Source organism: Miniopterus natalensis, chromosome 4, assembly GCF_054644295.1.
Source record: "Miniopterus natalensis isolate mMinNat1 chromosome 4, mMinNat1.hap1, whole genome shotgun sequence".
Classification (NCBI taxonomy): Eukaryota; Metazoa; Chordata; class Mammalia; order Chiroptera; family Miniopteridae; genus Miniopterus; species Miniopterus natalensis.
Window position 1 is genome coordinate 66,975,616 of NC_142084.1, and position 25,712 is coordinate 67,001,327.

Sequence of the window (25,712 nt, forward strand, 5' to 3'; positions counted from 1 at the left end):
CATTTCTTCTATGGCTCACTTTTAACTACCGCTGTAACTTTCAGAATAAACTTTTTCTTATAATTTGAGTTCTAGACTCTGAATTCTTTCTTTGCCAAACTCAAGAACGGAGGTCCAACTTCATCAGTAACAACTGGTGCCATTTTGTGGCCAAAATCACTGGTAACACGGCCTCCTGGGAGGTGCAAGCCAAGGTTAACTGCCACCTGTGTCCTGCCCTGGGCCACCCGTCATGCGTACAAAGTGATCTGCAGCTGGCTGCTACTTATGCTGGGCTTGGAGGTGCCCAGGAGAGGTCAAGATGTGAACCAAGGCCAGCTAAGGATAGTACTGGGCCTGGGGCCAGTTATCAAAAGGTACAGGGCTTGCCAGATGCTGCTTGTTTGAGAGATTTTAGGAAAGTCTGAAGCCTGAGCCAAGACAAACCATTTGTATGGAAAAGCCACTGGAAACAACTTGGGTGGGCCTGCAAGTTGGATGGGGTGGGGGCCAGGTTGATGGAGACTCGGATATGGCACCCACCTGCGGGCTTTGTGGGTAGGGATTAACAAAAACCAAACAAACGAAAAGAATGGCAACCATAGCTTCCCTGTATGCTGTCTACACATCCACCCGGCCCCATTGTCTCACAGCAGCAGCTCTCAGTAGGTCTTCCCATCACTTGCCTCCATTAGAATATCAGCTCCTTGAGGCAAGGGATTTTTGTCAGTTTTCCTCACTACCTGAGTAATTATGGAGGAAAGACTATCCCATGACGTAACCACTGCCTGACCGCTGCCCAACCCTCAGGCTAGGTCCAGTACAGAGATTGCTTCCCATAAATTCCCTCAGAGACTGCCTGGCTCCTACCCTAAACCCCAGACATGCTGCATGCTCGGCCCAGGCCCAGGCCCTGGCCCTGCCCTAGCAAGTATGTAAGGCATTTTCTCCTTAGGTTCTCCCCTTGTCTGGGGCAGCTCAATGCCCAGGACCCATAGCTATCCTGCCCTGTCCTATATAACCCCTTAGCACCTGCCACATGGCATGGAGGATATCCATGTCATCTTGCCACCACCCACGTATGGAGGTTCCCTTAATAAACTTTCTTTTTTTAATCTTCACCTGAGGATATTTTTCCATTGCTTTTCAGAGAGAATGGGGGGGGGGGGGGGGGAGAGAAACATCAAACTGAGAGAGACACCGTTGCCTCCTGTGCGAGCCCCCACCAGAGCAGGGGACAGGGACGTGCCCTTGGCCTGAAGTGAACCAAGGACCCTTCAGTCCGCAGGCCGCAGCTCTAACCACTGAGCCAAACCAACTAGGGCTTTACTAAACTCTTGATGTAATGATGGAGTTGTTGGCCTCTTTCTTTGGTCTCTCAGCCCTGGGAAAGTTTATGTAACAGTAATGCCTGGCACTCAGCAGTTATTAAATGGGTAAGACCCCATGTCTCTCTGGAGCAAGTGGCTTCTTGCTGCTTCGGCATCTCCAGTAGGTGTGGGATGTGCACTAGAAAGTTGCCTTTTAACAATCCAGTGAGATCCTGAGGCTCTGAAAGTTTGAGAACTCCTAGTCCAGCTTTTCCTCTTCTCTCACCCCAACTCCAGGCCTATAGATTCTCGCACCTCACATGCCACCTCCTTCTGGAATACTGCCCAGACGCTCCCTCTCCCCCAACCAGGATGTGGAGCACTGTGATTTTTTGTTGATGTTCCTGGGACACTTTGAAGCAGAGTGGGTATCTCCTGTGTGTCTCATTCTCTCATTTAATCCTACAACAGGCACAAGTGCTATGATCCCATTTTATGGATGAGCAAACAAAAAGCTTCCATGGGCTCAGCCTTGGGCTCTGGGTCATAAGTGGCAGAGAAATATCTTGGACTCTGATCTGAATCCGCTTCTTATAACAAGAATCAACACAAACACTTACTGAGCACCTATTAGGGCAGGCTCTGGTCTAAGCACTTCACGCACATTAACGTCGTTTCTTCTCCCAGCAGCTCCATGAGAAGGGGGTTGCTATTCTTCCCATTTTAAAAATGAAAAGACAGAGGCACCAAAATGGTGTCTGTGGAGTGCCCAGCAACAAAGTTCCTCTTCTGACCCCAAATCTGCTTGTTAAAAATCTGGACACATTTTAAAACTATTGTTTTCCTTTGAATAGCATTATTATGAAGTCAGATAGAATAATAAGTAGTTCAAAGAAAAAAATCTTGATGAATATACATCAGATTTAATGGGGGCTATCCCAGGGGCAAGGGCAATGAGGAGATACCTTCTTCTATTATTATTATTATTATTAAAGAATACATGAAGAAATTCTAGCAAAAGAATTCCCCTGAAAGGAGACATACAGGAAAGAGAACGTGGTGCTCCTCATTACAAGCCCCCACATTTGTCCCTCCCCAGGAACCAGAGCTGTCCACAATTTTCTCACATATCCTGTGTCCCCCTTGCCTCCTCATTTGCAGACATCTCCATGGTCACAAGAAAACAATAACTTAAGGTTTTCTTTTCCTGTGTCTACAGACATCCTCTTTCTAAATCAAACATTTCTTAATGTTTAATTTAAAAAAAAGAAGAAGAAGCATGCTCGCCCTGGCTGCCATGGCTTAATGGTTGGAGCATTGGCCTGCACACCAAAAGGCCACAGATTAATTGAATCTGCATGTACCTGGGTTGCAGGTTTAATCCCCAGCCCCACCAACCAATTGATGTCTCTCTCTCACCTCTCTCTTTCTCTCTCTCTCTCTCCTCCCCCTTCCACTTTCTCTCTAAAAATCAGTGGAAAAAATATCCTCAGGTAAGGATTAAAAAAAACACACCAAAAAACAAGCATGCTTTACTTTTGCCATCAGGTGGGAAAAAGGTAAAGTATCCTGTTGTTGTTTTGTTTTGTTTTGTTTTGTTTTGTGTTTTGTTTTGTTTTGTTTTGGTGGGGGTAGCTATCCACAATTTTCAATTTTCAAATTTAAAGAGATAAAAAGCTGGTCATTCCAGCTTTCAGAGCTAAGGGGTTGGTGTAGGCGCCTCCTGCACCTTCCCAGTACCTTCCCTGCGAGCTTCCGGAATGTAGAATCAAAGGTTAGCTGTGGATGTTTCTACTGCCAGTAGCAAAGACAGGGCCTCCAGGCCAAGAGCTGGAGCAGAGAACTGTTTCCCACGAGCCACACCTTAGAAAAATCAAGGTGATGTAGTCATTAAAATCGCTACATGCTTTTTAGAGAGTTATTATTTCCTTGGAATCCTCTAAGTCAGCAAAATCCCATAAAAATATAATGCAAATATAATTTTAAATCTTCTGTCACATTTAAAATGTAAAAAGAAATTAGTGAAATTAACTATAATAATTTTATTTAGACCAATATATCCAAAATATTATCACTTCAACACGTAATCAATATAAAAAGTCATTGATGTGTTATTTTACATCTTCCAAATCCAGTGTGCATTTGACACTGGCAGCACATCTGGATTAGGACCTGCCACATTTCAAGGGCTCAAATGCCAGTGGCTACCCTATCAGACAGCACAGGTCTAAGTGGTTTATCTGTATCAACTGGTGGAAACCTCACAATTCTATTCCCATTGTAGATGGCAAAACTGAGGCCCAGAAAGGTTAAGAAACTGATAGAAAAGCTAGCAGTTAACTCAAACCCAGCCTGTCTGGTTCCAAAGTGCATCCCTTGACCTTTACATTTCTCATCCTCAATTTCAGCTTGAAGGAACATTGCAGTCAGCTGGCCTGCGTTCAAGTTCTGGCTATGCCGCTTATAAGCTGGATGTCCTGCACAGTTAGCTTAATTGCTCTGAAACTCAGGTTCCTCATCTGAAAAAGGGACAGTGGCTTAGGAAAAGAAAGAAGGCTTAGGAATGTCTTGATAGGCTTGAGCCCAGAGGACACTCCACAGAAGAGCCTGGCATCCAGCAAGCCCTGGATACACACAGGGTATTTTTGCCACTGTGATTTCCCCACTCACCAAATTCATTTGAGCAGAGCCCCAGACAAGTTACCCAACTTCTGCACATAATGTATTCCTGGAAATGTGTTTGAAGCTGATTGCGCAAAACTCGAACAACAAATTTCTGTGTTGCAAAGGACATTCTATTTACTGAGGACTACGCAATTATAAAATCCCAAATTACTTCTTACTAGTTAAATGTTATTGTAAAAGAGCTTTCCATGGCCTGGCTGGTGTGGCTCAGTTACTTGGAGTGTACACCAAAAGGTGGCGGGTTTGATCCCCCCCCAGGATCTTTGCACATGCTGCTCCCTCTGCCCTGAACCTCTTCACCTAGGTAACTCCTATACACTCCTTGAGCAGATTCTTGCAATGAGAAAAAAAAAAAGCACAAGCAAACAAAAATCCACTGCTTTTCCATTTATAAGAATACTACCAGCTTCATAGGGTTGCTATGAGGATAAAATGAGATACATAGTTTAAAACACTTGGCACACTGTTTCAGGGAGTGTTCGGATTCAGCTCAAAAGAGGCAACCAATCACTGTTTCTCTCTCACATCGATGTTTCTCTTTCTCTCTCTCTCTAAAATAAATAAATATATATATATATATATATTTTTTTTTTTTTTTCAGGGTTTCATGCATGGTGTTTTAAAAAAATAATTGGATTTATTGTACTGTGATTGTGTATATTTTGGTTCTAATTACAAAAGTGATGGAAGTTTGTCATCAAAAATAATTCAGTTGTTAGAGAAATATGCAATGTAGAAAGGAAAGATGGTGTGGAGATCTGCATGCAAAAATGTCCACAGGTGGCCCAGCCGGGTGTAGCTCAGCAGTTGAGTGTAGACCTTTGATCCAGGAGATCGTGGTTCAATTCCCGGTCGGGGCACAAGCCCGGGTTGCGGGCTCGATCCCAGGTCAAGGGTGTGCAGGAGGCAGCCAATCAATGACTCTCTCATCATTGTTTCAACTTTCTCCTTCCCTCTCCTTTCCTGTCTCTGAAATCAATAAAAGATTTTTTTTTAAATGTCCACAGGTGGTTTATGGTGCCCAGGGAGGGGCAGTGCCCCCAGGGTCCGCAAGGCCCCAGATGTCAAAGGCTCAGAATAGAGAAAATGAAAGAAATGGTTAATTCAGCATGCATAATGCTTTAGTAGGTTTTGCCAAGTTGCCCTTCCAAAGGTTCTACCAACAGTTTGGAGATTGCCCATTTCCTCCAACTTTGGGCATTCCCAAATTTCTTCATTTGGTTAAACTGAGGGGAAAAACTGACTAGGTTGCTAAAAGCACACACATGCTCCAATTGTATCCACTTCCTCCATAATTAAACGTATGGTCACCAGCTTAAACCTCTAAGGGTCGCCGGGCCAGTGTGGCCTGGTGGTTGAGCATTGACCTATGATCCAGGAGATCCCTGTTCAATTCCTGGTCAGGGCACATGCCCAGGCTTCGGGCTCAATCCCTGGTGGGGGGCATGCAGGAGGCAGCCGATCATTGATTCTCTCTCATCATTGATGTTTCTATCTCTCTCTCTCTCTCCCTTCCTCTCTCTGAAATCAATAAAAACATATTTTTAAAATAAAAAATAAAAAAATAATTTAAAAACACCTCTAAGGGTCCAGCTGAAGGTCAAGATTTGCTACTTTTGGCACGAGCTTCACCTCCCTCCACTCTTCTCTCTCTTTACTAAGCCCCAGCCACACTGACCTTTAGCTTCCTGCAATGAACCAAGCCCCTTCCCATCCCAGGATCTTTGCACATGCTGCTCCCTCTGCCCTGAACCTCTTCACCTAGGTAACTCCTATACACTCCTTGAGCAGGTTCTTGCAATGAGAAAAAAAAAAAACACAAGCAAACAAAAATCCACTGCTTTTCCATTTATAAGAATACTACCAGCTTCATAGAGTTACTATGAGGATAAAATGAGATACATAGTTTAAAACACTTGGCACACTGTTTCAGGAAGTGTTCGGATTCAGCTCAAAAGGCACCTCCCCAATGAAGCCCTCCCTGACCACCCTACCCATATGTTCCTACGTGTTATTCTTTCTCATGGATATCTCCATTTGGAAAGGGAGGTGGGGGGTTATATACCATAAATATAATTAAATAACTGCTTACAATATTATCTGCTTCATGTTTCTCTTTCCCATTAAGACCATGACTCTGGAAGGGCAGAAATGGTGCCCAGTACCATGCCCTCCCCATTAGAAGCACCTACTACATGTCTGTCACATTAATGAATGGATGGATCAAATAAGCTCCATCTTTGCCCTGGCAGATGTGGCTCAGAGGTTAGAGCATCAGCCCTGGCACCGAAGGGTCGTGGGCTCAATTCCCAGTTAAGGGCACATACCTGGGTTGCAGGTTCAATCCCCAGCCCCTGTCAGGGTGTGTGGGGAGGCAATCAATCAATGTCTCTCTCACATCAATGTTCCTCTTTCTCTCTTTCTGTCTCTTCCCTCCCTTTCACTTTCTCTAAAATAAAATAAAAAATCAATGGCAAAAATATCCTCAGGTAAAGATTAACAAAAAAGCAAGCAAACAAACAAAAACATCGCTCCATCTTTGACTCAATTATACTAAAGTGTCAGAGGCTACACTGCTTATCACTATTATCAGCATAACCATTTTCTCCCTTTCCACATCTTTTTATAAAGACAAAGGAGAAAATGTAGTAATGCTTACACCACTGTATAAGCCATATCTGGCCAGGTCAAGATGGCTCCAAATCTCAAACAAAATTGTTGGTGGGTAGGCAGCACCCCCATTGATCACTGGGAATGTTTCCTTTTCTGTTTATTGGTTAATATCTAACCAATATTCTGGTTAGATATTCTTTTTGTCCTTCCAGATCAACTCCCACCCTTCTACCTCCAAGTCTGTGTCGCGAAAGACTGACAGCATGACCAGCCCCCTTGCCCTTCTTGCCTTCTGGTGCAGTCAATGAGTCTCCAGCAGGAGATAGGAGGGTGGGAGGAGAGGGCAGGGTCTTTATTCCCTGGCACCTGATCGTAGGCTGGATCTAGTGACTCAATTTTAAAGTTCAGAAGGTGACAGCAGAAGTGATACAATGTAACTTCCCAGGCTAGGTCATAAAAAGATACAACTTCCACCTGGCTTTCCTTCTCTTGGATCACTTGCTCTGTGGGGGGAGGCCCACTGGCAAGATGGGAATATACTCAAGCATCTCAAGTAGGGAGAAATTAAGGCATTCCACCAACAATCAGCATCCACCTGACAGCCGTGTGAGTGAGCCACCTGGGAAGCAGATCCTCCAGCCCCAGTCAGACCCTCAGATGACTGCAGCGCCCACAAACACCTTGACTGCAACCCTGTGAGAGACCCTGAGCTAGAAAAGCCCAGCAAAGCCGCTCTTGGATTCCTGACCCACAAAACTGTATGAAATAATAAGTTTGAGGATTCTTAGGCAGCCATAGAGAACTATTACAACTGCTAACAACAGCCCAATGCTCCCGCCTCAAGGCCTTCGCACTTGCTGTTGGCTCTGTCTAGAACTCTCTTCCCCTTAGATGTCGCTTCCCACCGCCTTCCCTGACCCCCCCTTTCTCCATCTCCCTACCTCAGTTCATGTTTCACCCTAGCACTTATTTCCTGTCCTATTATATATTTGTTCCTTGTCTGTCTCCCCCACTAGAAAGCCAGCTCTTTCTTTTGTTCCATGCTCTGTCTGAAGTACCTGGAACAGTGCCTGGCACAGAATAAGCACTCGATATGGTGGCCATTATTATGAGAATCTAGCAGTCCTGATTCTTGCCATAGTTGGATCAACTTCCCATCTGTTTCCTGTCCACTCAGTGCCTACCTAGCCAGGGGATAGGACATAGCTGTAACCTCCCCCTCCATTGATTATGTAGTAACTGGCAACTATAATGGGAAAGCTCCTCCAGATCTCCCTACTTCCCTCCAGATAAAATCCCAAGTCCTCCATACAGCCTATAGGCCTCCATCCCTGCCTGAAATTCCACCATTCTGTCACAAAGCACCATGAACCATTTATATTCATGAATAGAGTAGTCTCCACACCCACAAACAAAGATTTGGAGGTCAAATAGAAAAACATTAGAGCACCTATTTTTTAATCTCATTTTTTGTTTGCTAAAGAATATCTATATGTAATAAATATAGTATTATAAAATATTCTACAGAATCTATTGGCATAACTGCATTTGTATATTACTTATAAATAAATATCCATCTGGGAGTGAAGTTTCACTGATAAGGGTGCACAATTGGAAAAAATTTTTTAAATCATTTATGCTAATGCGATCCTATCCACTCCCCCCACCCCCGTCCACATCTGGCATTGTCTGAAGACATTTTCAGTTGTCAACCACTGGAGGAGGGGTGTCACTAGAAGGTGGAGGCCAGGGATGCTGTTCAAAATCCTACAATGCACAGAACAGGCCCCAGCACAAAGAACCCTCCATCCCCAAATGTCAGTAGTGAGGAGGTTGAGAAGCCCTGGTCTAAAGGACCTGGCTCTCTCTTGATGCCGGTGTCTTTGCACGAGCTGCTTCCTTCTCCCCACTCTATTTTTTCACTTAACTAAAACCTCAAACTTCAAGGGGTTCCCCCCTCCAAGAAGACATCCCTGTCGCCTATAAGCTGGGCCAGAGCCCCACCTAAGGGCCCCTGCAGCCCCCTGTGCGGGATGGGTTAGAATCGTCTTGGACCCAAGGGTTCTCAACCTTCAGATTTACAATGCAAATCCCTGGAACCGCTGACAGCGGAATTCCGCCTGACTGCTGGGACCAGGAACCTGTATTTTTACAAGCACCTCCCCCATACCCCAAAGCCTGTCCCTTCGGACCAACAGCGTAGGTGGCCCAGTGACTAGTTCACCTACTAGTTTGCATGCCAGGCGCTGCTACTAAGCGTTCTACCCGGGTTTTGAATTCTGGCAAATACACACACACACACACACACACACACACACACACCACACACACACACACACACACACAGGAGGTAGTCACTATCATCCCCATTTTACAGAGGATTATACTGAGGTTCAGAGAGTGGACCTGGCCAGGTAGGAGACGCAGGGGCCAGGTCCTAATTAGCGTCTGATTCCTGGGGAAGGAGGGGGGGGGAGCCGGGGAGCGCGAGCTTGAGGGGCTGGGGCGCTGAGGCCTGCTGCGGCCTTCGGTACGGCCCCGCCCCCACGAGGGACGTGAAGACGCGGACCCCGCGCAGCGTGGGGACATGTGACCGACTGCAGAGGCCGCGCCGCCTTCCACACCCGAGGTCTGCGCACTCCGCCACGGGGTGCAGACCCCAGGAGCCCTCCTGGGTGTGGGGCGCCAGAGCAGAGGCGGAACCTGGGCGGAGCCATTGCATCGACCCCCCCCCAAAACCCAGGAAACCGAGAGAAGAGGGGCGGGGGGGGGCCGGGAAGGAAGGGCGGAGCCTGCCCGGAGCCCCTCCCCCTGCTCTGAGCGCTGCTAGACCGCCGGGCGCGCCCAAGTGCAGGGGGTGCGGAGCGCGCAGTGCGGACCCTTGCGGGTACCTGCGTAGTCGCCACCATGTCTCAGGAAGGTGTGGAGGTAGGAGATGACTACAGCTGGGCCGGTGGCCCACGAAAGACGCCGAGGAGGGGCCGGGGCCGGGTTCGCGGAGGGGGCTTCGCAGTTACCCGGAACTCCAGCCAAAGCCCACACCTTTCCCCAGCTGGCTCTAGTCCCGCCCCATCCCCGCAGGAAGGAGAGCGACTGCCCCCTCCCCCAGGGCGAAGTGAGACCTCCGGGACTAACTGCGGGGACCGCAGTGTCTAGGGTCAAAGGCCAGGGGATGCCTGGCCGGCCTCCTCCTGAGCCTAAGTCACTTGCCCCAGTCCGCACCCTCCCCCAATGCCCGGTGGGGACTTTGGCTTTTTCAGGAAATGCCATGGAGGGATGGAAGTGGGAGGTGCGGAGGCCAAAACTGAGGGTCAAGTTCTGACCGGGAGAAGGATGCCTAGAAATGGGGGAAGGGCGATCGCTCTTCTCCTTCCCCCATCGGAGCCCCCCTGTCCCCACCCCAGCTGGAGAAGAGTGTCAGGCGCCTCCGAGAGAAGTTTCATGGGAAGGTCTCCTCCAAGAAGGCGGGGACTCTGATGAGGAAATTTGGCAGCGACCACACTGGAGTGGGCCGCTCCATCGTGTATGGTGAGCGGGTGGGCAAGCTGGGGTCCCAGGCCTGGTGGGGGTTCCGTGGGCGGGGGGAGCGTGGTGTGTGAGGAAGGTAGGAAGAGGCGTTGAGATCCTGTCTTGGGGAGGCTCTTTATTGGGGCTCTGGGGACCTGAAACTCCCACAGGATCCTTCAAGGGCCCTTCACTTACACTTGCTCTTCCCACCAGGGGTAAAGCAGAAAGACGGACAGGAACTGAGTAATGACCTGGATGCCCAGGTAAACTGCCTCCCTCTCCTCAAAGGACAGGGTACCTGGGGAGGGAGGACAGAGGGAACCCAGCCCATCCATGGTGAGCCCCCTCAGTGCACTGCCAGTTCACAACTCATGGTCCAACCCCATTTACTTCTCAGTTGTTTGTCAGCCAGGGAGCCTGCAAACAGTAGGTGTTCATTACACACTGATGGTATTAAATGGGGGAGAGAGATACGAAACTAGGCAGTGACACGAGCCAGGATTAATGTCATCACAGAGGAGCCCTAGAGGTCAGGGAAAGCTTCCTGGACGATATGTTGCCAACTCTTCAAGACTGGAGAATAGTGATCCCTGGGGATGGAGGGGTCAGAAAGGGCCTTCCCGGAAGAGGGAATGGCTGAGCAAAGGAACACAAACAGGCTGGGATGAGCAGGCGATGGCGGAAAAGAGAGGGGCAGGGGAGCTCATGTGTTAAATGAATGAGTGAATGAATGAATGAATGAACGAACGAAAGGCTTTGAGGCACAGGAATATCATGGCCACTTAGCTCTTCAGATGGCTTTGGTAACTGCTGCACTGTGGATTTTGCCTGCCTGAAAGGCCCACCATAGAGTTGTTAAAGAGTATAATAAAATATGTATTATACCCTTTACATTTATACCTATAAAGAGTACTATAAAAATAATAGCAAAGAGCCCTGGCTGATGTGGCTCAATTGGTTGACTGTCGCCCTGTGTACCAAAAGGTCACCAGTTTGATTCCAATCAGGGCACATGCCCAGGTTTTGGGTTCCATCCCCAGGCAGATGTCTCTCTCTCACATCAGTGTTTCTCTCTCTCCCTTCCTCTCTCTAAAATCAGTAAAAACATATTTTAAGATACTAAAAATAGCAAAGAGTAGCATTGATTGAGCACTTCCCTTGCAGCAGGACTCCAGGACTTTAACCTGTTGATTCATTTCATTGCCACAGTGGCCCCATGGGACAGGTCCTATTATTTATTGCCCAGTTTTATGGATAAGGAAATGGAGACACAGAGTGATGAAATCACTGGCCAGGATTATACAGCATGCAGGTGGCAGCTACGATTTGAACTCCACTCAGAGTCAGAGTCTGGGCTCTGAGATGCCCCTCATTAGGGACCCAAGGGGGTGGGTTGGCCACATTCCCACAACTGGAAGTAATGGAGCCAGGGACTCAAACATGCTTCTGTCTGAACCCAGAACTGGAACACTTTGCCTAAAGCAGCATGGCCTCAAAGAGGCAACCTGTCCCAATGTCAACAAGGATGGGAGCATGGGGTCCAGTCCTGCTTCACTATACTGACTTGGTGATCTCAGGCAAGCCCTCTCCTGACTCTGGGTCTCAGTTTCCCAATCTGAACAATGGGGACAACAAGTATGTTCACCTCTCAGAACTGCTATAAGGATAACTGAGGTTCATGCACCTGGCTCTCAGTAAGTGAGCGCTGCTCAATCAGCTCCTTGTGAGTTAGGGACACTCTATTCTTACATGGGACTGGGACCCTCCCCCAACAAACAAGGTGAAAGAGTCCTGAGCTGAATCCCCAGCCTCTGCCCCTGGTATCTCTACCCAGGACCCACCAGAGAACATGAAGCAGGACCAAGACATCCAGGTGAGTCCAGGATATGGGAATGGGGGAGGTGGAACAGGGAGGACATTCACTGGGGAGAGAGAGGTACATCATAGGGGCAAGAGGGGGGCCATCTGTTGGGAGAGTAGAATTGACATGTTTATGTCTAGTGCTCACCCACCCCCTATTCCCCAGGCAGTAGCGACCTCCCTCCTGCCGCTAACGGAAGCCAACCTACGCATGTTCCAACGTGCCCAGGAAGACCTTATCCCTGCCGTGGACCGGCAGTTTGCCTGCTCTTCCTGTGACCATGTCTGGTGGCGCCGCGTGCCTCAGCGGAAGGAGGTGATAACCCAAACCCTGACCTTGACTCTCTTTGACTCTGTTCTAAACTCCACTTCCAACCCCTATTCTCAGTATGTGAAGCTCTTAAGAACACCAGCCTCTGAGAGCTCAGCCTTGATCTCAGATCCCAATTCCCAACCGTGAGCTGGACTTCTGACCTTCAACTTGAGGAGCTCAACCCTTACCCCAGAGTTTGACAGCTACCACAGAAATCAAACTTGACTCTGCAACCATTACCTCAAACCTGGCTTCTGAACCAATTCTTGAAGGATAGGCTGGGAGGGACCCCAGATTTGTAGTGTTCACCAATTTCCATGGTGTAAATATTCCCACTGTCGCCAATATCAAGCTACCAGAGCTCCCCTCTGATAGTAAGCCTGCTCCCTTCTCCACACCCACAGGTGTCCCGGTGCAGGAAATGCCGAAAGCGCTATGAGCCAGTACCCAGTGACAAGATGTGGGGCGTGGCTGAGTTCCACTGCCCCAAGTGCAGGCACAACTTCCGGTGAGGGTGCTGACCCCCACCCTGCCCCACCCTTTGGCCCTGCCCCACTCCAGCCCTGCGCTGGCCCCACCCCAGCCAGCCTGACCCTCACCCTCAGACACTCATGGCCCTGCCCAACTGCAGGGGCTGGGCACAGATGGAGTCCCCATCCCCTTGCTACGGGTGTGGCTTTCCTGTGCATCCAACACGGATCCTCCCACCACGCTGGGACCGGGACACGGATCACCGCAGCACTCACACCCACTCCTGCTCAGCTGCTGACTGCTACAACCGGCGAGGTAAGGGCCTGGTGTGTCCTCCCTGGCCTCCCCCAACTCTGGGCAGTCTACTTGGCCTTGACTCCTAGGACATCAACTTCTGGGGCCTTAAGTACCAAGGTCTCAGTCCCCATGGCCACTTCCCATGACACTGGCCCCTTCTTCCATGTCCTCTGTACCCACCACCCTACGGTCTCTGTGGCCTCCAACACTACCTCCCATGGATCAGCCACCTTCCATGATCTTGCCCATGAGGCTCCGTAATTTTTCTCCAGTGGCCCACACCCCAGTGGCCTCTGCCTCTGTGTTCTGTGTATTTTTGGCTCCTGTTTTGTCTCTGGAGTTTCAGGTGACGCCCATGTCCCTGGGTCTCCTGTGGCTTTGACACCTGTGACTTTCACCTCTGAATTTACTATAGCTCTGACTCTGTAGCTTCAGCTCCTTCCCTCCCCAGAGCCTCCTTGGCCTCAGCCCCCTTGTCCCCAGAGTCTCATGTGATCTCAAGCCCCAGGACCTCAGAACCCCTCCCTTCCCAGAGCCCCACGTGCCTGGGACATCCTGCGCACACCCCAAGAGCCGGAAGCAGAACCACCTGCCCAAAGTCCTGCACCCCAGCAACCCCCACATCAGCAGTGGCTCCACTGTGGCCACCTGCCTGAGCCAGGGGGGCCTCCTAGAACACCTGGACAACCTCATCCTGGAGGACCTGAAGGAGGAGGAGGAAGAGGAGGAGGAGGAGGAGGGCGGGCACAGGGAGTGACCCCTGCCAGGTGCAGACGCAAACCAGACACAGTCTGTAGATATTTTGTGTTGTTATAAAATATGAGCTCAAACTGAGATCTAAGTGCCCTTGGGGAGCCATCTGGTTTGGAGATGTTGGCAGGGGAATTCCTGGGTCCTATTTTCAGGGTCCTAGGGAGCAGATCCACAGTGGGAAGGATTTTGGGACATGGCTCATACTGAACCTCAAAGGATGTGTGGCCAGGACAACTTGGGCTCCTGCTGACAAACATCCCCTGAGACCTGGGGGACAGATGAACAGATGGTCACAGCCTCAGGGGCCGGATCAGCATGGCAGCCTTCTTGAGAGAGTAAGCCCCACCACGAAACTCAGCCCAGTAGACGCCGTCCTGGTAGCGGTTGCGGTAGTGGCCACCGTGGTGCCACACACCATTGAGATTGGAGTGTGCACAGGCATGGTACCACCAGCCTCCCCGATGGTACAGGGCACAGTTACCTGAGGGGAGAGAGAGTTCATGTCCTCTCACCAGAATAAAAGCCTCTGCTAGTACCTTACTAGTGCAAGGCTTTAGCTAGATATCCCCTGGCTCCTCACTTCTTCAGAGTAATGGCCTTAATTCCTTCCCTATCCCCTTACCAAAGTACAAGTTACATTATTCCTACCTTTTCTGCAAACTAGGATCTCTACCTCTCATTCCTGTACCGAGGGGGGGGGGGTCTCTACTTCCTTTCTAGAATAAGAGTCCTAGTTCTCACACACTCCCCACATGCATGCCCTGCTTTTCACCAGAACAGGAGTCCTGACTTTTATTGCCTCATCAGAGAATGAACTGAGCTCCCCAGCCCTTCACCAGAAAAACAGTCCTGTCCTCTGTTCTCTTGCATACCCTGATCCTTACCAGACAGAAATCTTACCCACCCCTTCCATTTTTTCACTAGAAGTACCACCTCCCCTATCACCCACCCTTCCCCTCTACCAGAATAAGAGGTCCTTACCAGAATAGGAGTCTCGGTCCCTATCCACAGTGCTGAAAGGCTTGTCATTGTGCCAGGAAAGAGAGTCTCCCGCATCTCCATGGTACTGGCCAAGCCGTAGGCGGTAGTGGTCACTCTCAGGCTCCAGGGAGAAACCATCATAATGGGCACGTGCACCACGCCCCCCCCAATCCTCCAAGAGCACCAGTAGCTCATGGTCCCCACGGCTGGTCAGCTGATGCACAGGTTCAAGTCCCAGCCAGTATTCTCCATCAGGCTGCCCGAAGCCCGCCTGGCAGGGCAGGAAAGTCAGGAAGTTAGGAGTAGGTCCCTTCCCCTGCCCAGCCCTGCCCCTACAAAACTGCACCCACCCTATAGTGCTGCCAGTTAGTGAAAAAGTTGACTGAGCCATCTTGCCGCCTCTGGATCACAGTCCAGCCTCCACCCTCCAGCTGTTGCTCACACCATGCTGATATCACATGCCGGCGTAGTCGCAGCTCATACACTCCACTCTGCCTGTGGCCTGCCCGGTATGCCTCTGCACAATCTTGCCATGGGCCTGTGGGCACAGAAATATGGGGTAAGTACAGCCCAGATCAACCAACCCCTTATTAGAGTAAGAGTCCTAAATCACACTGGTCCCCTCACCAGAACAACAATCTTGTCTCTCCCATTCTCTCATCAGAATAAGTAACTCAGTATTGATTTCCTTACCTGAATAAGACTCAGTCACTCTTCTCACTAAGGCACATGTAGATCCTGGAGTTCTTATATCCCGGTTCTATGGTCTCCTTACCAGAATAAGAGTCCTGAATATGGCACTCTGAACCAACCCAAGTTCTCACCAAAGTAGCAATCTTAAATACCCTGACCCCTCCTTAAAATAAAAGTGCCTCCTCTCCTGTTTTCACATCACAGTAAGGATTTTGGTCTTTATCAGTGTAAGAGCCATAGCCCCTTGTTTGGTCACCAGATTAAAAGTATTTCCTCCAGTCCTCTCACTATGAAAGGAATATGCCATTAAAATCCTGACTCCTATTTCCCTCTACTCATGCTGCACTAGAAGTTCCCTGGCTTCTCACCCCCCAGCCCAACAGCCCGGCCCTCATCTTACCAGCTGGTTTGGTGGGGACAGCAGGGTGCCCTGCGGTCATGGCAAAGGCCAAGGGCCCCTGCTGTCTTAGGGTCTGGTCTCTCTGGGACTCTGGGGCTGTGTCATTGGTGCCACCCACCAGACTGACCGGAACCACAGGCACCAGGGGTGGTGGCAGGACCTGGGTGACCAAGAGAATCATGTGATTGCATTAACCCTCAGCCCAAGCCACCCTGGGCTCCTAAATCTCTCAGCATCCAGATGGGTAGGAGGTCAGGGAGGGATATGGATTGATCCTCCCCAAATGCCTAATTCTAGCTGTCAAGAGCAGACAGCTGAGCTTAAATTCCTGCTCTGGTATGCACAATTTAACCAATCCGTGCCTCCAAATCCTTTTCTTTAAAGTATTAATAATATGAGTGCCTGCAACAATGAGTATTAACTTACTGAATGCTCTCAGCAACCTTGTAAGGCAGGGACTGTCCCAGAGCAACAATCTCTTATTCAAAACCCAGGGTCAGACACGTTCCAGAATTCAGAATAATATGGCAGGAGTTAGAAACAGTAATATAGGGTCTGTATTGTACATGACATAACACCTCCATAACATGGGTTTTTATCCACATAATATGCTTGATTGCAAGACTGTAAGAATATTCATATGAAGTGGGTAAGTAAAGACTTTAAGTAGCCACCAGTAGCGTTTTGACCCAAATGAATTCTAGGAGGAGAGGTAGGAATCTGGGTTTTGGAACTTCTCGGATTTGGGAACTGCAGATAAGAAACTTTGGGGGTTGCAGGAGGCCCATTTTCCAGGCAACATGCACAGGAAGTGGCTTCGGGGGTACCGCGTGCATTACCTGCTGCTGCCCGCCCGCGCCCCCGGGACACAGGCGCTCCAGGCGGGCAATAAGGCTGCTCTGCTGGCTGACCAGCTGGGCCAGCTCGCGGAACTTGACGTCCAGCTGATGAAAGCGGGCGGCTGCTCGCCGCGCCTCGGCCGACGCGTTGAGCACGCGCTCGCCGAGCAGAGCCAGCGCGGCAGCAGGCTCCGCCCTCGGGCCCGCCCCCGCCTCCGCGCCCGCCTCGTGCTGCAGCTGGGTGCGCAGCTGGCCCAGGCGCGTGCTCAGCCCGCGGCTCTCCTTGCGCAGCGCGCGCACCTCGCCGGCCACGTCGCCGTCGACCGCCGCCAGCCTCTGAAGTTCTCGCAGCAGCTCCTCGTGGCGGCCCACACGCATGCGCAGAGCCGCCACCTCGCTGGCGTTCACCGCCTCCCGCGCGGGGCGCGCAGGCGCTGGCCCTCTCCAGCACACCGCGCCCGTGAACTTCTGCTGCGGCAGCACGAAGGTGTAGGTGCAGCGCGGGGCGCCCGCCCACGCCCACGCCGCGCCCAGCAGCAGCAGCAGCAGCAGCTGCAGCGTGCGCGGCCCGGGTGCCCACATGACAGACCTGCAGGCAGAGGACGGACGGGAAGGAGAGGGGGTCCCTGGAATGCAGACTCGCCCCCCCCTCCCCCCGACTCTCAGGCCAGGCCAAACCCGACTGCTCCCAGTGCGTGTGTTTACACCTGCGTTCATTCAACAAGCATTCATGGAGTGCCTACTGTGTGCCGGCCTCAGTTCAAGGAACTGGGAATACAGTCAGAAACAAAACAAAACACCTGCCCTTGTGTGCAAGGAACAAAATTAAGTATGAAATTAATAAAGTGTTTTAGATAGCACTAAGTGTTAAAGAGCGGAGAGACATGGGGCAATCTGAGAGGGGGGAAGACCTCCTGGAGGAGGTGACGTTTGAACAAAGTCCAGAAGGAGGAAGCCATGGAGATGTTTGGGGGAGAAGAGCGGCACTGGCAGGGGGAAGAGCATGTGCTGAGGCCCTGAGGCTAGATGTATTGAAGGAACCTCAGGAGGCTAAAGCAGAAGCAGGGGAAGCATGGGTGGGACGGGGTAAGGTGGGGTGAGGGGCAAGTCTCACTAACTCAGTCTAGTAGTGGACGCCCATCTCCCACATCCTCAGATCAAAGCAGTGCCTGCTGGGATATATGCACCCCAACACCCACATGTCCCAGGTCTGCTGTGTCCCCCAGGTGTCCCTCAACTTACACAGGTGACCTACAAGTGTCCTCACTCAAGGGTGTATACTTGTGGCCACCTACCCCTGACCCTACAGGGTCCACACACAGGCCCCCACTGCCCTCATTCCTGGGTTCACAGCCTCTGAGATGGGGACATACATGCCTCCCATGTGCACTTGCCGACACTCAGAATACATCTCACGTGTCCACACATCACCCCTATCTGTACCAAGTCCTACTATAACCTAACCCACATGCCCTGGTGACAACACAAGTATATGTCCCATGGTCTTTATCATCACACACATGGCCTCATTCATACATTCAGCAAACACTCTTTGAGTGCCTATTGTGTCCAGGAGCTGTTTCAGGCAATGGGGACACAGGCATGATCAACAGACAAAATCCCTGCCCTGGTGAACTTAACATCCTGGTTGGGAAAATGGACGGTGGATAGGTCAGATGGTGATAAGTGCTTAGGAGAAACCTCAAGCAGTGAAGGGAGTGGGAGTCCTGGGTTGGCAGGGGCCATTTTAAATACAGGGGTCAGGCCTCTATTTAAAGAAAAGATGACACTTGAGTGAAGACCTGAAAGAAGAGAGAGAAAGGGAAGAGCATTTAGGCAAAGGGAACAGCAAGTGCAAAAGCCCTGAGGTGGGAGCTTGCTCAATATGCCAAGGAATAGCAGGGATGCCTGTGAGGCTGGAACAGTGAGCCAGGGGAAGAGTGGAAGGAGGTAAGGTAGAGAGGTGAGGGGACAAAGTATGCAGGACCCTCAGAGCCTCCAGGAGGACTTGGGTTTTACTCTAACTCATGTGGGAACCAGGAGAGGTTCTGAGCTGAAAAAAGGCACATTCAAGACTGAACTACATATCAAGCAGGAGCTCCCAAGGGCAGAGCAAAGTCCTCTCCTAGCCCCCTCCCCCGCCACACTGAAGACACTACGCACCCCACTACAGAAATGGACTACATTGCCTGGAGCTAGAGTGTATAACACCCACTGCTTACCAGGATCTCAGCCTGAGGTGAGGAAGAAGCCTGGGAAGGCCCTTAGCCAAGCAGAGGCCCAAGTCTCCCAACAGACAGAATCAGCTTCCACCTGCCCTCCCACCCTCCTGCCCTCTCACCACCAAGATCCTGAATCCAGCAAGGAGGCCTGTAGCAGGCACAGAAGTCGGAGGAGGAGCCAAGGGTCCAGCAGGGGCCTCTGAGCTGGGGAAAGGAAGAGGCCAGTGAGAGAGCAGGGGGGAGGAGACTTGGTAACCCCCCAATCCTCCCAGCCCTCCCCCCTGAGCCTGGGACTAGAGCTATGATGCTGAGCCCAGGAGCTCCAACTGTAAATATTTAGCATTTTCTGCATGAGAACTGAGGCTGAATTGCCAGACCTCCTTGCCCAGGCCACCAGAGCCTGATAACACAGGTCAGTGCCCTGGACATTCCCCCCAAAGCAGAACACAGAGCGTGGGAGGCTGCAAGCCCCAGGAAGCCAGCATCAGACACAGATACATGCACATGCACAGAAAAGGACAACAGCCAATGTCAGCAGTGGCACCTGCTGTGTGTCAGGCATGACTCTAAACTCTTTACACCTTTTATCTCATTTAATCCTTACAACCTGAGCTGGCTTCTGTGCATTGCCTCATTTTACAGCAGGGAAAACAGCCTCAGAGAGGGTCAGTGATTTGCTTATGGTCCCACAGAACAAAAGGGTCCACAATGGGATTTGGCCTAGGTAGCTTGGCTCCAAAACTTGCACATGTGTATCTCCACAGTCACATACTCCCATGTGCGCATAACAAGATATGTAAACCACTGCATGAAGCAGCAAAGGTAGACACATAGAATCTGAGCGTGTGTGTGTGTCTGTGTATTTGCCTAGCACGTGCATGCACAGATTCCTTTTGCCAAAGGCACAACTGGAAAAGCAACACAGATTCAGGCAGCAGTTGTGTGTTCAAAATACGTTCACACACATACACATCACGACTTAAAGGAAAATTCCTGTGGGCTGAGTGTGTCTGTATCTGTGTGTCAGACACATACACATCCAGATACACAGGGTCACACAGACAAGCGCAAAGATGCAGATCAAGTACAGGGTGAGGCACTGATACCTGCCCCTACTCCCACCCCCACCCCGCACATGTTTCCATTTGTCTCCCACACACACTGTCACATCCTCACACTGGGCAAGTCATGCAGGGACAGAAACAGGCAGAAGTAACCATACAGCCATTTTTCAGGGGTACAAAGAGACTCACGCAGAGCCTCCAGAGCACACGTCTGGGATCTCCAAGCTGTGTGAAAGCCTCTTCAACCAGCAGCCTTCTTCCCAGTTCCTACTGTCCTGAACTGGTAACCTGAGTGGACTCCTGGGCTGAAGGAGGAAATGGTCCTCCCAGATCTAAGAGAGGCTGCCAGGCTGGGCCCCCCACACTGGGCCCCTTGGCACTCCACCCACAGCCCCCTCTGGCTTCCCCCAATGGCAGCAGAGAGAGAAAAAACCTTCTAAGTCAGAGAGAGGCTGACGGGGAGGGGGGGCGTCTGAAAGACAGAGAAGGGGAGAGATGTGGAGAAAACGGGGAGAGACATGGGTAGGCCAGAGAGAGAGGATATGAGAAATGGGGATAGGGACAGAGAGAGAGAAGAGAAAGATGGAAACTTAGAGGTGATGAAAAGAGAATTGATGGCAGAAACAAAGCTGGAGAGGGAGACAGAGAGCAGGCTAGGATGGGAAGGAGGAGACAAAGTGGGGGAAGAATTGGGGAGGGAGAGACGGACAAGAAGGGAGGCAGATGGGGAGAGGATGCAAATGGGACAGGGAAGGAGATGTTGGGGGTGTTCCTTTGCCTCACCCCAAGGTTCTGGGGAAGAAGCCAAAAGCCTGAGGCCACTCTGGGGCCTTGAGAGGAAACTGGGAGGGGATCAACTTTTCACCAAGTGCCCACAGTGCCCTGAGTTTCCAGAAGGTGAAGTGGAGTTTCCATCCTCAGCCCATACGCAGACAGGGCCCTCTGGGGAAGACAGCTGGCCCTCAGGAGCTGGGGGCCCAAATGAGTAATAGGCCATGGCCCCCTTCTCTCCTTGCTCCCCAAGCTCCTGGAGCCAGTGCACCAAGCACTGTGCATACATCGTCTCTCTTAATGCACGGGTCAGGAATTAAATGATTATCATACCACTTTAGGATACATTAGGAGCCCCAGGGTGCAGAAAGTGGTTCTCAAAATCGCACCAATGTCGGAAATGACGGAGGAGGGATTCGAACCCGTGTTTCATAGCTCGGAGATCCTACAAGGTCCCTGAGCAGCGCGGCCCCGCCCAGGTTTCCATAGAAACAGGCACCAGGTGTCTGTCTCCAGAGCCATAGAGCCAATGATTTCCCCCCTCCCCATCCGGTGCGAATGCCCATCTGGTGACGTCACAGCGCAGCGACGCCTCACGTGATCACCTCACAGGTGCCGGAAGTGAACCGCACGGCGCCGGAAGCGGCCGGCAGGAGGGCCTCGTGGAGGAGACGCCAGCATGGGGCAGTCGGGGCGGGTGAGGTGCGGCGACCCGGGAGGTGGGCAGTGGGGATTCGGGCCCCGCGCAGGCCGCAGGGCTCACGTCTCGCCTCTCGCCCCTATAGTCCCGGCACCAGAAGCGCGCTCGCGCCCAGGCTCAGCAACGCAACCTCGAGGCCTACGCCGCGCAGCCGCACTCGTTCGTGTTCGCTCGGGGCCGCACGGGTCGCGGCGTCCGGCAACTCAGCCTGGATCTCCGGCGGGTTATGGAGCCACTCACCGCCACCCGCCTGCAGGTCTGCACCCTCCAGCCCGCCTCCACCTGCCGTGGATCGGGTCTTCAAGGCTGCAGGGGGTGGCTTCAACCTCGCGGGATCTCATTTTCCTTGGCTGGAGAAAGGGACCCTTATGGGGACCATCATTCCTGCCTCTCAGAGCTTTGTGAGGCAGCAGCAGGGGCGTGCGGATGAACACACTCAGTTTAGAGCTTGGCTGAGTGCCTGAGGCTAGTGATTAAGAGGGGACTCTGGAATTGGCAAAGCTGGGTTGGAAACTTGACTTTTCTCAAAGGCCTGCAGTAAGTTAGGTAACCTCGCTGAGCTTCAGTTGGTTCATCTGCAAAACGGGGCGATGCATAGTAAGCAAGGGACAGAGGCGGTACTCGAATTCAAGTCTGATTGACCCTAGAGGCCAAGGCCATTCCATTCCCCCCTTCTCGGAAGGGGTAGATGCAAGAAAGGGCATAACAGTTTAAGCTTATAGTCTTTGCTCAAAAAAGGGATGTCTTTGATCATTTTTTTTTCTCTAATATCCAGATACGAAAGAAAAATTCTCTGAAGGATTGTGTAGCAGTGGCTGGGCCCCTTGGGGTCACACATTTCCTGATATTGAGCAAAACGGAGACCAATATCTACTTTGTGAGTGGATTCCTGCACCCATCTTCCCCACACCCTCCTTCTCCCCCAACTCTCTTGATGAACCAATGTGCCTCTGAGCTGCCATGATTTTGGCTTCAAAGTAAACGCTCTGAAGAGATGGGGCAAAAGTTCCCACTCCTCCTGTTCCCTACCTAGACACCTCCATTCTCATTGTTCCTTTCTTCTTTAGAAGCTAATGCGCCTTCCAGGAGGCCCCACCTTGACCTTCCGAGTCAACAAGGTAAGTCTCGGAGGTGGTATGAGAACCATGTGGGATAGGAGCTGGGTTTGGGAATGATGCCAGCCATGTGTAATTGGCGGGCACCCACTCCTCACCCCACCCTGCAGTACACATTGACGCGTGATGTGGTCTCCTCACTGCGCCGCCACCGCATGCACGAGCAGCAGTTCGTCCACCCTCCCCTCCTGGTGCTCAACAGCTTTGGTCCCCATGGCATGCACGTGAAGCTCATGGCCACTATGTTCCAGAACCTCTTTCCCTCCATCAACGTGCACAAGGTGGGCAGGGCCTTCCATGGTGGCGTGTGTGGGTGGATGGGGCAGGTAGCAGGTACCACACAGGCCCTAGGGTTGACTGCTCAGTTCTCACCTCTCAGCACTGAGGCTGAGAGCTCTGGCTCCCAAGGTCAAGTCTCACTCTTGTGTGTCACGGGGACAGGAGGCTCCCTATGAGCTACCTTCCCATCTGGCAGGTGGAAAATGCTGATGTTGCTTTATTGAGTGCTAGTTTAAGCAGTATACCTGTGTCATCATGGCCTCATCTTAGGGAAGAAAACAGGCTGACAAGTGAAGTTACTAGTTTGAGGTTAGATATAAGACAGCAGCTCCTAATCCCTGGCACCAGCGGGTCTCAAATTCTGCTTGTTAGATGCGATCATCAGGGAGTCTGGAATGGGTGGCCTTGGTGGGTGCTGGAACCAGGATTTCTAGCCAGCAGTCCATGGATACCACTCGCAGCTCCATCAGTCCCTGCAGGGCTTGGCTTGGGCTCCAGCAATGCAGTGAGGTTTAAAGGCAACTGTTGTACCATGCCCTCATCATCTTTCCAGGTGAACCTGAATACCATCAAGCGCTGCCTTCTCATCAACTACAACCCTGACTCCCAGGATCTGGATTTCCGCCACTAGTGAGTACAGGGGCTGGGGAGGGGCGAGTTTGCTCTGTGTGTGGCTGATGACAATGCTGCTGCTGAGACTCAGTGATTGCTCAGTCTCAAAGTAAATGCCCTGACACACTGTGAAAATGGGAGAGGTTAGGCCTGGTCTCCCACCCTGTGACCCCTAATCCCTCTCCTCACTCACTCTGGCCTCTACAGTAGCATCAAAGTCGTTCCTGTGGGTGCAAGTCGTGGGATGAAGAAGCTTCTCCAAGAGAAGTTCCCCAACATGAGCCGCCTGCAGGACATCAGCGAGCTGCTGGCCACGTGAGAAAGGGGTGGAGTTAGAGGCTACCACAGTCCAGGGGACCCCAGGAGCCTGGGATCCCCTGCTGAGCTGTGTGTCCCCTGCACAGGGGTGCAGGGCTGTCAGAGAGTGAGGCAGAGCCTGATGGAGAGCACAATATTACGGAGCTGCCCCAGGCTATTGCGGGGCGTGGCAACATGCGGGCCCAGCAGAGCGCTGTGAGGCTTACTGAGGTGAGGCCCAGTGGCTGTGATGACTTCCTCTGGCAGCCCCCAGCCCTGAGGAAGGACTGACTCTTTCTCCATGTCCCTCCAGATCGGGCCTCGGATGACGCTGCAGCTTATCAAGATCCAGGAGGGCGTTGGGGAGGGGAACGTGCTCTTCCATAGTTTCGGTGAGGACAGGGCTGGGAGGCATGGTGCTTGGGGTCTGAGGCCCTCCAAGGTGGGTTGTTAGATGCAGTGGGCACCCCTGAATCTTGGTGAACCACCTCTTTCTAAGTGCACAAGACAGAAGAGGAATTGCAGGCCATACTGGCAGCCAAGGAGGAGAAGCTGCGACTCAAGGCCCAGAGGCAGGACCAGCAGGCCCAGAATGTCCAGCGTAAGCAGGAACAGCGAGAGGCCCACAGGTGTGTGGTCAGAGGGTGAGGCGGGTCCTGGTGCAGGCTGCCACACTGATCAACATTCCTCTCCTTCAGGAAGAAGAGCCTAGCAGGCATGAAGCGGGCAAGGGCAGAGGCCGATGGGGATAGTGATGCTGAGGATCCCGGGGCCCCCCCAGAGGCAGAGGGGGCTGTCCAGCAGGAGGAGGAGGATGAAGCTGAGTATTTCCGCCAGGCAGTGGGCGAGGAGCCTGATGAAGGTGCGTGGCAGGGATCAGTGCAGCTGGGCACTGGAACCTGTCTCTGTGCTCTGGTGACCCTGACACAGTCTTTCCTCACAGACATGTTCCCAAAGTCCCGGCGGAGACGGCCCACTGGGCCCCCAAGCAAGAAGCGGCAGGTAAAACAGCGGAGACCAGACCGTAGCAGTGACCAGAGACCTCCAAAAGCCAAGGGCAGGCCCTGGGGGACCCAGGCCAAGCTGGGGCCTCGAGGGGCTGCTCAGGACTGTGGCCGAGGCCGAGCACAGCCACCTAAAAGAGTGGCCTGAGGCTGAGCAGCGGAATGCCCCAGATTGGGGCCCCAGAGATGCTGCCCTGGACTTCTACATGGGCATGCGGGTGCAGCCCTCAGTTTCCTTTCATAAAGGAGCTGGTTCCCCAATCTCCAGTCTAATAAACACTGATTTCCCATGAGTCAGAGGCTGCGTTTGGAATGAGGCAGGGGGACCAGGGGCCAAAGGCGCAGAGAGGCCAGTAGCCCCTTGGCCCTTCCCCAGTCTTCCTCAGACTCAGGCTTCCTGCCAGCAGAGAGGCCAAGTCTGGAAAGTCCCATGAGGAAGGAAATGGGTGGCCGGTGCCTGACTAGACCTAACTAGTTTTGCTCTGAGCTGTAGGTGGAGCTGTGAGGGCAGTGGCCAAGAGGCTGCTGTTCACTGGGGGAGGGACCAGGATGCATTGTGGGCCTCAGACCCAAAGGCAGGGCGAGGGCCATGGCAGACACAACCTCAGGTAAGGAGGGAACACAGGGACCCTAGCCCATGTAGCCCAGCCTAGGACTGGGGGTGGAGATGATGTAAGAATCGTTTCTGAAAGGCAGCTTCCTCCCAGAGCCCTGGAACAAAGAGCTGAGATAGTAAGGCAGAAGTGAGAGTAGAAACGGTCTGTGGTAAGGGAGGGTCTGTACCTAGCATAGTAGCCAGCCTGCTGGATCCACTGGGAACAAGCCTTTCTCAGAAAGCTGAGATTAAGTGGGGCAGGGGGGAGTGAGGGAATTAACTGCAGGGCTCTGCTCTCCCCACACTGGAGTGCCCCAGGTACTGTTCTGGGCATTGGGGAGCCCCAAGCCAG

The 25,712-nt window shown here is 51.8% G+C and overlaps 3 protein-coding genes, 1 long non-coding RNA gene and 2 other non-coding genes across 6 annotated transcripts; 4 read left to right on the plus strand and 2 right to left on the minus strand.

Annotated features, from left to right (window-relative positions):
* The first annotated feature begins 9,369 nt into the window (after window positions 1-9,369).
* Window positions 9,370-14,938, plus strand: SHFL (shiftless antiviral inhibitor of ribosomal frameshifting). The gene is made up of 8 exons (XM_016207961.2): window positions 9,370-9,515; window positions 9,992-10,115; window positions 10,308-10,357; window positions 11,929-11,967; window positions 12,121-12,270; window positions 12,672-12,775; window positions 12,899-13,053; window positions 13,569-14,938. The coding sequence occupies exons 1-8, from the start codon at window positions 9,495-9,497 to the stop codon at window positions 13,790-13,792; spliced, it is 867 nt and encodes a 288-aa protein (XP_016063447.2). The 5' UTR covers window positions 9,370-9,494; the 3' UTR covers window positions 13,793-14,938.
* On the minus strand, window positions 13,599-17,286 carry ANGPTL6 (angiopoietin like 6). The gene is made up of 5 exons (XM_087816705.1): window positions 16,702-17,286; window positions 15,863-16,022; window positions 15,120-15,307; window positions 14,770-15,040; window positions 13,599-14,269 (listed from the first exon to the last, which is right to left on the minus strand). Exons 1-5 carry the CDS (start codon window positions 17,281-17,283, stop codon window positions 14,079-14,081), a joined length of 1,392 nt encoding a protein of 463 aa, XP_087672831.1. The 5' UTR covers window positions 17,284-17,286; the 3' UTR covers window positions 13,599-14,078.
* Window positions 17,287-19,040: 1,754 nt separating this feature from the next.
* Window positions 19,041-21,205, minus strand: LOC148093343 (uncharacterized). Its single transcript, XR_015714373.1, has 3 exons — window positions 21,092-21,205; window positions 20,177-20,292; window positions 19,041-19,127 (listed from the first exon to the last, which is right to left on the minus strand). It is a non-coding gene; the product is annotated as an uncharacterized LOC148093343 (long non-coding RNA).
* A 359-nt stretch (window positions 21,206-21,564) lies between these two features.
* Window positions 21,565-25,058, plus strand: PPAN (peter pan homolog). The gene is made up of 11 exons (XM_016207822.2): window positions 21,565-21,714; window positions 22,234-22,335; window positions 22,526-22,576; window positions 22,684-22,854; window positions 23,406-23,482; window positions 23,672-23,779; window positions 23,869-23,992; window positions 24,075-24,153; window positions 24,261-24,390; window positions 24,460-24,623; window positions 24,705-25,058. The coding sequence occupies exons 1-11, from the start codon at window positions 21,685-21,687 to the stop codon at window positions 24,911-24,913; spliced, it is 1,245 nt and encodes a 414-aa protein (XP_016063308.2). The 5' UTR covers window positions 21,565-21,684; the 3' UTR covers window positions 24,914-25,058.
* LOC148093344 (small nucleolar RNA SNORD105) lies at window positions 22,378-22,464 on the plus strand. Its single transcript, XR_015714476.1, has one exon. It is a non-coding gene; the product is annotated as a small nucleolar RNA SNORD105 (small nucleolar RNA).
* LOC148093345 (small nucleolar RNA U105B) lies at window positions 23,517-23,596 on the plus strand. Its single transcript, XR_015714426.1, has one exon. It is a non-coding gene; the product is annotated as a small nucleolar RNA U105B (small nucleolar RNA).
* Window positions 25,059-25,712: the final 654 nt, after the last annotated feature.